This window comes from Salmo salar, chromosome ssa13 (genome assembly GCF_905237065.1).
Source record: "Salmo salar chromosome ssa13, Ssal_v3.1, whole genome shotgun sequence".
Taxonomy (NCBI): Eukaryota; Metazoa; Chordata; class Actinopteri; order Salmoniformes; family Salmonidae; genus Salmo; species Salmo salar.
This window is the reverse complement of record NC_059454.1, coordinates 96,993,396-97,003,342: the sequence shown is the minus strand read 5'-3', so window position 1 is coordinate 97,003,342 and position 9,947 is coordinate 96,993,396. Positions and strand designations below refer to the sequence as shown.

At 42.6% G+C, this 9,947-nt stretch overlaps 1 protein-coding gene across 1 annotated transcript; it reads left to right on the top strand.

The window, feature by feature from the left end:
• Positions 1 to 4,703: 4,703 nt before the first annotated feature.
• On the top strand, positions 4,704 to 9,902 carry tmem150c (transmembrane protein 150C). The gene is made up of 9 exons (XM_014138585.2): positions 4,704 to 5,143; positions 5,911 to 5,950; positions 6,140 to 6,221; positions 6,318 to 6,371; positions 6,463 to 6,495; positions 6,588 to 6,655; positions 7,016 to 7,143; positions 8,350 to 8,527; positions 8,779 to 9,902. The coding sequence occupies exons 3-9, from the start codon at positions 6,148 to 6,150 to the stop codon at positions 8,985 to 8,987; spliced, it is 744 nt and encodes a 247-aa protein (XP_013994060.1). The 5' UTR covers positions 4,704 to 5,143; positions 5,911 to 5,950; positions 6,140 to 6,147; the 3' UTR covers positions 8,988 to 9,902.
• The last annotated feature ends 45 nt before the right edge of the window (positions 9,903 to 9,947 follow it).

The following is a 9,947-nucleotide window of genomic DNA, read 5'->3' as shown; positions in this document are numbered from 1 at the left end:
TTCTGGCAAAATATTCTGTGGACAGATTAAACTAAAATTGAGTTGTTTGGAAGGAACACACAACACTATGTGTGGAGAAAAAAAAGGCACAGCACACCAACATCAAAACCTCATCCCAATTGTAAAGTATGTTGGAGGGAGCATCATGGTTTGGGGCTGCTTTGCTGCCTCAGGGCCTGGAGAGCTTGCTATCATCGACGGAAAAATGAATTCCCATTTTTAACAAGACATTTTGCAGGAGAATGTAAGGCTATCTGTCTGCCAATTGAAGCTCAACAGAAGGTGGGTGATAGTACGACAACGACCCAAAACACAGTAGTAAATCAACAACAGAATGGCTTCAACAGAAGAAAATACGCCTTCTGGAGTGGCCCAATCAGAGTCCTGACCTCAACATGATTTAAAATGCGGTGGCATGACAACAAGAGCAGTCCACACCAGACATCCTAAGAATATTGCTGAACTGAAACAGTTTTGTAAAGATGAATGGTCCAAAATTCCTCCTGACCGTTGTGCAGGTCTGATCTACAGAAAACGCTTGGTTGAGTTTATTGCTGCCAAAGGAGGGTCAACCAGCTATTAAATCCAAGGGGTCACATACACTTTCCACACTACACTGTGAATGTTTACACAGTGTGTTCAATAAAGACATCAAATAATATAATTGTTTGTTTATTAGTTTAAGCAGACTATGTTTGTTGTTGTGACTTAGATGAAGATCAGATAAAATGTTATGCACAAATCCAGGTAATTCCAAAGGGTTCACATACTTTGTCTTGCCACTGTATATACAGACTCAGTGTCAGTACCACAATTACAATGTGCAGGGGTAGTTGAGTAACTGTTGCTTCGATGGTGATGAATTAATCTCCAACAATCATTTTAAAAAGTAATACTTTTAACAGGTGCCCTTGTACTTACAGATGTTGTAGTTAGCGTATCTACTCTGTATGCTGAAAGTTCATTCTCCATATTTACTTCAGCTTCCAACAGGTTGACAACTTCACATTCTTAAATTCTTTGCACTAATTGGTATTTTTTGCAATCAGATCAGATCCGCAATAGATCTGATGTGAAAAGATCTAATGTTATTGGTGAAAATAACAATTAGTGGAAAAAATATCTGAATTTGTCTTCCTGCGTAAACGCAGCCATAATGGGGCTAGATTGAAAAGCTACATGTGTGCTTGGAATATTCTCAGTAACTATTAGTTTTTATCCAACTCTTCATGATGCATACTGATATAATAGAATGTTAATACGGTTTCCCTGTTTGAATCAGTTTGGTTTCCCTGTTTGAATCAGTTTGGTTTCCCTGTTTGAATCAGTTTGGTTTCCCTGTTTGAATCAGTTTGGTTCCCCCTGTTTGAATCAGTTTGGTTTCCCTATTTGAATCAGTTTGGTTCCCCCTGTTTGAATCAGTTTGGTTTCCCTATTTGAATCAGTTTGGTTCCCCCTGTTTGAATCAGTTTGGTTTCCCTATTTGAATCAGTTTGGTTCCCCCTGTTTGAATCAGTTTGGTTTCCCTTTTTGAATCAGTTTGGTTTCCCTGTTTGAATCAGTTTGGTTTCCCTGTTTGAATCATTTTGGTTCCCCCTGTTTGAATAACACAAAACCGCACCACTACTCTCAGGAAGACGTGTCGGTCACTCTGTCATAATGTACTTTATAGTGGGAGTAATTCAGATTTAATTAAAAGCAAGACAATGTGACAAAAAGCTATATGAGATATGAGAGCATCTACCAAACTTTGAATCTATCCATTTAATTAATTGGAAATATTCATTTCACTCTACTGTTATGTATAGTGAGAGTTAGCGTTGCCATAGTGCTTCTAGCTATTACAACGGTGCTGTGTTTATATCAGAGCATCGTTGACAGTTGAGCTTGTGTTATATCCTTGTGTTTCCCTCTCTCAGTTGTGGAAGGACTGTATTTGTTTTGGTTGTATTCTGTACCTGTCTTGTGCGGGCTTTATACTGGGTCTATATCAATAGCCTAAACGGTATACTTCTGGTTTAGTTGTTTATGCACTGTCTTATTGGGGACACATGTCTTATTGGGGACACATGTCTTATTGGGGACACATGTTTTATTGGGGACACACACAGAGTATGGTGGAGTTTCCTTTCTAATGACTGGATCTGGCTGAGATGATGCATATGATTAATCTGATGTGTAGGTAACTGAATGTACGTACAGTTGAAGTCGGAACTTTACATACACCTTAGCCAAATGCATTTTACCTCAGTTTTTCACAATTCCTGACATTTAATAGGTCAGTTAGGATTACCACTTTATTTTAAGAATGTGAAATGTCAGAATAATAGTAGAGAGAATGATTTATTTCAGCTTTTATTTCTCTTATCACATTCCCAGTGGGTCAGAAGTTTACATATACTCAATTAGTATTTGGTAGCGTTGCCTTTAAATTGTTTAACTTGGGTCAAATGTTTGGGGTAGCCTTCCACAAGCTTCCCACAATAAGTTGGGTGAATAGTGGCCCATTCCTCCTGACAGAGCTGTCAGGTTTGTAGGCCTCCTTGCTCGCACACGCTTTTTCAGTTCTTCCCACACATTTTCTATAGGATTGAGGTAAGGGCTTTGTGATGGCCACTCCAATACCTTGACTTTGTTGTCCTTAAGCCATTATGCCACAACTTTGGAAGTATGCTTGGGGTCATTGTCCATTTGGAAAACCCATTTACGACAAAGCTTTAACTTCCTGACTGATGTCTTGAGATGTTGCTACAATATATACACATAATATTCCATCCTCATGATGCCATCTATTTTATGAAGTGCACCAGTCCCTCCTGCAGTAAAGCACCCCCACAACATGATGCTGCCACCCCCGTGCTTCATAGTTGGGATGGTGTTCTTCGGCTTGGAAATTGCTCCCAAGGATGAACCAGCCTTGTGGAGGTCTACAAATACAAATTGAAATACATCCACAGGTACACCTCCAGAAGCTTCTAAAGCCATGACATCATTTTCTGGAATTTTCCAAGTTGTTTAAATGCACAGTCAACTTAGTGTATGTAAACTTCTGACCCACTGGAATTGTGATACAGTGAATTATAAGTGAAATAATATGTATGTAAACAATTGTTGGAAAAATTACTTGTGTCATGCACAAAGTAGATGTCCTAACCGACTTGCCAAAACTATAGTTTGTTAACAAGAAATTTGTGGAGTGGTTGAAAAACGAGTTTCAACGACTCCAACCTAAGTGTATGTAAACTTTCAACTTCAACTGTATGTGTGTCTGTGCCCGTGTGTGTGTCTCTTCACAGTCCCTGGTTTTCCATAACGAGTTTTAATGACTCCAACCTAACTTCCGACTTCAATGATATGTACGTATGTGTATCATCATCATTATTATAGCTAAGATAAATGATTTAATAGATATACTTCGTGTGTGTGTTAGTTGACTTTGTGCCATTCATTAGAGAGGGCTTTTTCAATAATAAACTGTTGGATATGAAAGTTCTGTGTTTATGTTTATTGCCTGGAAAATAAGCAGATTTTCCTCCCACGTCCTGTGAGGGTGGAGGTACATTTATGCATTTTCTTTTTCAGTTGAATCACAGAAGATCCATCATGTTTTTCTTCTATGAACAACATGCCAATGTAACATGATGCTATTATAGTAGCATTATTTCATTAGCATAATTGAATAGCATTAGCTAAATTGAATAAACCAGAAATCCACATACAGTGCATTCGGAAAGTATTCAGACCCTGAATGAAGCATGGTGGTGGTGTAAGGGGTGCGTAACTGGTGGCAGAGAAGTCAGACGCAGGAGAGCAGAACTGGGTAATAACCGGAGCAGTTTAATATACAAAACCACCGGCATCCAGAATAACAACGTATGGGTACAAAACCCGTCGCGCACCAGACAACAATGTGCACAAGCACTTACAACAAACAATTCCGCACAAAGATATGGGGGGAACAAGAGGGTTAAATACACAACACGTAATGAGGGAATGAAAACCAGGTGTGTGGGAAAACAAGACAAAACAAATGGAAAATGAAAAATGGATCGGCGATGGCTAGAAGACCGGTGACGTCGACCGCTGAACACCGCCCGAACAAGGAGAGGAACCGACTTCGGCAGAAGTCGTGACAGGTGAGAAGCATGGTGGTGGGAGCATCATGCTGTGGGGATATTTTTCAGTGCCAGGGACTGGGAGACTAGTCAGGATCGAGGGAAAGATGAACGGAGCAAAGTACAGAGAGATCCTTGATGAAAACCTGCACACCTTCCAACAGGACAATGACCCTAAGCACACAGCCAAGACAACGCAGGAGTGGCTTTGGGAAAAGTCTCTTAATATCCTTGAGTGGCCCAGCCAGAGCCCAGACTTGAACCCAATTCAACATCTCTGGAGAGACCTGAAAATAGCTGTGCACTTCCCATACGACATGACATAGCTTGAGAGGATCTGCAGAGAAGAATGGGAGAAACTCCCCAAATACAAGTGTGCCAAGCTTGTAGCGTCATACCCAAGACTCAAGGCTGTAATCACTGCCAAAGGCGCTTCAACAATGTACTGAGTAAAGGGTCTGAATACTTATGTAAATGTGATATTTCAGTTTTTTTTTTTTTTTAATACATTTGCAAAAGTGTCTAAAAATCTGTTTTTGCTTTGTCATTATGGGGTATTTGATGTAGTTTGATGAGGGGGGGAAAAAAACAATTTAAATAAGGCTGTAACGTAGCAACATTTGGAAAAAGTGAAGGGGTCTGAATACTTTCTGAATGCACCCTACCTCTTAGACAACTGTGAAGTGTCCACAGCAGAGCAGCTACAGGTGGCCTACTATCATGTCACATAGGTTCTAGTGTAGGATAGGACAGTTTACATGCTGGAAACGAGGCTTACTGCTATTGCTCTTTCCTACGGGAGAAGGCTCTTTCCTCGCTCGCCTAAATATTCAGTGCTGCAAAGAAAAGGTTCCCACAGTGCATGTTCGCGACTGCACACTCCATTTCATCTCCGAATTTAGTGCTCTCAGGCACATGTTTATATGACCATTTGTGACTACGACTGATAACAAAACTGCGTGTTTCAGTCAATTATGAAATTAGAAGAAGACGGAATCTAAATCCAACAGGCGCTGGCTGGCAACGAGGTATTTCATTTTTCTGTCTGACGATTGATCAGAGACCGATAGGGGGGGGATTGGGGAAGCCAGTTAGGGAAGGGAAGGTATCCTCCATTTTATAGGTTGTGGGGAACAATACAATAAAACACTGTTTGGGAAAGTGAGCTGTTATCAGTGACCTACATGTGAATCTGTCGCTGTTGTGAAAGTATCATGGAAGAAATTACATAACATATTGACAGGGTAGGTGTTAAATACCCAACCGGCCCGCGATAGAATGTAAAATGTAGAACTACATGCTAGCTACATCGTTTTTATTCAAGGCTATGCACTAGGCAAACACATTCACCATCTATCTATGCAGTCATCACAAAAATATAAATTTTCTTGGCTCAATCTGATGCACGTGCAAATTGACTGAGTTAGTGAGTGATTGTTGTTGTTGTACTGAGTGGCTGTAATAAATAGTGTTTTATTGGTCGTCCTTGGCAATTTGCATTCCCCAGCTTTGTAGACACGGGAGCTGTCCAGTAGCCGTGGTGCTGAAATCAACGGCTGCAGAACATTGGCCCAATGGGCTTTTCGACGCTTATCCAGTGCTGAAATTATTCTGGCTCTAGATACATACACCTTTCTGTTTACATGTCAGTTAATTCAAGACTTTTATAAGTGCAATTATTTAAGACAGCCTTACGTTGGCTACTAGCCATTCAATGTTAGGTTAATCCGGAAGAGGTAACTGCAGTCTCAAATTGTAAAAACAGGTAACATAATATTGTGTCTTTCTTCTGTAGATTAACCCCCGGACCTGACTTTGGCTTGGTCTTATCATTCGTAAGTGTGGCATTGGAACAGAACAGCATTCCTGTACTTATATTTTGAGTTACAGTAATTCCCTCAAATATCTCAGGACAGGTTTTACATGTTCTGCTTCAGGTGGTTCTAAAACACTTCTACCTCCTTCCATTTCCTGTCTCACCGTTGCCAGAGAGTGGAGATGTTTAAAATGGTCTTTGTTTACAGGAGACACCATGAGGAAGTGCAGTCCCTGGACGTTTCTCCCTATCATGTACTCTCTCTTCACAGCTGCTGGACTCTGGGTTGTGTAAGTGTCTTATTTTTCCTGATCTTTTCAGTTATCTCACGCACCATTCGGCTTTACAGCTGTGTGTGACTTTAACTTAAATTACTTTGGTTACAGGTATTTTATAGCTGTTGAAGATGAGAAGATAACACCCCTGAGTTCAGAATACAAGTAAGGTGGAATATAAATGAAGAACGTAGAAATATGTTATTCCAGTTATGACCATAAACAATTTCTAAATATTAGATGCAATTTTTCACAGGCGATCTGGAACTAAATCCCCTCCATATATAAGGTACACAGCCTATGAGTACCACCCTAATTGGTTAGTGATCTTTACCGAGGATTCGTGCTTCCTGTCAATACAATTGTCTCTCTCTCTCTCAGCATTGCAGGCAATGCTCCCCCGGCCAGCTGTGTTTTTAGCCAGGTCATGAACTTGGCTGCCTTCGTAGGTAAGCCTGATGCATGTTCTCCTATCTTCTATCATATAAAGTTTACATGTACATGAAAACATAGTCAACATTGGACATTGTACCATAATAATGGCAGGATATGAGATGGAGGAGAGACAAGAATAGAAACAACAGGATGCAAATTATAAAATGGGGAAGTACTGTGTATTGATTTGGATGGATTTACAGTCAGCAGTTCCAGCGGCAGAACATGTAAAGCTCATTACAAACAGTTATTGATAAGGTTAGTATTGAGCAGAAACAAAAGCCTGCACACCCTGTGGGTCCCCAGTACCAGGAATGAAATGGTTAGAGAGACTACAGGACCAGAGAGATCCCTTATGGGTCTTCTCCTTTCAGGGTTCATCATTGGTGTCCTCAGATACCTGCAGCTGAAGCCCCGGGTCCATAAACCCTGGCTCAATATTGGCAGTCTGGTGGCCCTGTCCCTGGCCTGCTTCGGCATGACCTTGGTGGGAAACTTCCAGGTAGGAGTCGTTGGCTCTGTCCAGAAAAAAAACCTTGAGCCTCTAGACACTTCCTCTAGTCCCTAACCCAGCGTTTCCCAAACCTGGTCCTCGTTTTTTGCCCTAGCACTACACAGCTGATTCAATCAATCAACTAATCATCAAACTTTGATTATTTGAATCAGCTGTGTAGTACTAGGGCAAAAACCAAAACATGCACCCCTTGGGGTCCCCAGGACCGAGTTTGGGAAAAGCTACCTTAACCGCTAGACCAGGGCTCTCCAACCCTGTTCCTGGAGAGCTACAGTCCTGTAGGTTTTCACTCCAACCCTGTTCCCGGAGAGCTACCCCCCTGTAGGTTTTCACTCCAACCCTGTTCCCGGAGAGCTACCCCCCTGTAGGTTTTCACTCCAACCCTGTTCCCGGAGAGCTACCCCCCTGTAGGTTTTCACTCCAACCCTGTTCCCGGAGAGCTACCCCCCTGTAGGTTTTCACTCCAACCCTGTTCCCGGAGAGCTATCCCCCTGTAGGTTTTCACTCCAACCCTGTTCCCGGAGAGCTACCCCCCTGTAGGTTTTCGCTCCAACCCTGTTCCTGGAGAGCTACAGTCCTGTAGGTTTTCACTCCAACCCTGTTCCCGGAGAGCTACCCCCCTGTAGGTTTTCACTCCAACCCTGTTCCTGGAGAGCTACCCCCCTGTAGGTTTTCACTCCAACCCTGTTCCTGGAGAGCTACAGTCCTGTAGGTTTTCACTCCAACCCTGTTCCTGGAGAGCTACAGTCCTGTAGGTTTTCACTCCAACCCTGTTCCCGGAGAGCTACCCCCCTGTAGGTTTTCACTCCAACCCTGTTCCCGGAGAGCTACCCCCCTGTAGGTTTTCGCTACAACCCCAGTTGTAACTAACCTGATTCAGCTTTTCAACCAGCTAATTATTAGAATTAGGTGTGCTAAATTTGGGTTGGCATGAAGGTGGTAGGCTCTTCAGGAACAGGGTTGGAATGCCCTGCCCTAGACTGTCCCTGGCGTACTTCGTAGGAGTCACTAGTCTTACACAACCCTTAGCCCCTACATCCAGACCCAAAACGTTTGAGAACCACTGACAAAATCTACGAAAACCTCAACTTGGTTTGCAGCAATAATCAGATTTTTGTCAGAGTGTGTAGCAGGCTCACAGTAATGAAATGAAACAGATAAGAGCCGTGTCTGTCTGTAATGTGTCTGGTCCAGCTGTCAAATGACGAGGAGCTCCACAACATTGGGACGTCCATGACGTTTGGCCTGGGGACGTTGTTCTGCTGGGTGCAATCTGTCATCACCCTGAAGGTCAACCTGAGGAACGAGGGCCGGAGGGCGGGCATCCCTCGCTTCCTGCTGTCAGGGGCTGTCACCGCCTGCATGCTGCTCTGTATCCTTCCTCTGGCTTGCACCAGGGACTCACTGTCACTTAGCAGACGTTTTTAAACAAAGAGACTTACGGTAAAATGAGGGCATTACTATGGGTATGTTGGCTGGATACAGCTGTAGTGGTGGAAACCTTTCTTTCACTTATTCAGCCATGTTAAATCAGTGTTTACCATGAAAGAGGAAGCTAGGAATTACTCATTTTGAAAGTACATATTGTAAAGTGTTTGCTTGACCCTTAACACCCCCGTTCAGACTTTGCCCTGATGGCGCAACGTCTTCACATGCACGCGGCGCGGGCGCAATGGGCGCTAGTCATGTTCTTCCTGGGCTTCCTCGCCACCTTTGCCATCGAGTTCAGACACTACCACTTCGAGATTATCTGCACCAACGACCGCGATCCGCCTCTCAGCCTGTCAGAAACCTTCTCCGAGGTGTCAGAGTACCAGTCGGACCAGCTATAGGGCGGCTCCAGAGGACAGAACCAGCTATAGGGCTGCTCCAGAGGACAGAACCAGCTATAGAACTTTGGAGTACTACAAAACAGTTAGGTTGCCTGTGGTTGTCAGTTGGGGGTAATTTACAAAATGAACATGATATTTGTAAGGGTCAAGGGCTCCAGTTTGTCTCTGTTAGTTACTGAAGAAGAGTTAGTCAATCACTACAGCATGTCTGCCTGTTTGAACACAACCTGTGAACGACTGTCTTTCTACAACTACTGTACCTAGAGATGATCTTTCAAAAGCAACAAACTCTTTCCATGAGCACAAAGAAGGCATCATTACCTTTGTCATCTCATCAACAGTAACAGGGGTGTTTGCTAAACGGTTTAATTGAAGATGGATGTGCATGAAGATGGCTGTTTATTATGTAGCTGTGAGTTGTAGGATAGATAACTCATATCTCAGGTTGATAGTGACACTACCCCTCTGACCTTCCTTTCAAATGAATGCAGCCAAATCCTCAATAGAATGTGTGATGGAGTCATCACCACTCCCATTTTGAGTCTTCTCATTCTACCGACAGAGGTGTCCTGCTGCGTTCTCTCCATTTCCTGTCCGTCTGTCTACCTCTATTTTCAACCTGAATTAAGACAAACCGTTTGTGATGAAGCCGATCTCAGCTTCTCTGTGAAGATGAGTAGTACAGTAGTATTATCATCCAGGTACAATGCCATTTTGAACCATATCACTGTTGCAGCCATTAAACACAAGTCATGGGAACCTTTTTCAGTGTTCTCTCTATTTCACATTTCTTAGTACAACACTAGGCTTTATCATTCAAGCATAACTGACAAATGCATCTTAGTGTTGTACTGCTGTTTGTTAGAACATTACAATTATATTTTACAATAAAACTTGCCTTTGCATTCTGATTGACTTGTTGAGTATAGCCCAATCCTGTACATGTTTCAATGTGACTCA

Bases quoted from the DNA above. Each gene is read 5' to 3' on its own strand.
- tmem150c (XM_014138585.2), top strand. From the start codon at position 6,148: ATGAGGAAGTGCAGTCCCTGGACGTTTCTCCCTATCATGTACTCTCTC. The intron at 6,222-6,317 runs GTAAGTGTCTTA...CTTTGGTTACAG, and splicing joins GCTGCTGGACTCTGGGTTGT to GTATTTTATAGCTGTTGAAG. The intron at 8,528-8,778 runs GTATCCTTCCTC...ACCCCCGTTCAG, and splicing joins CACCGCCTGCATGCTGCTCT to ACTTTGCCCTGATGGCGCAA.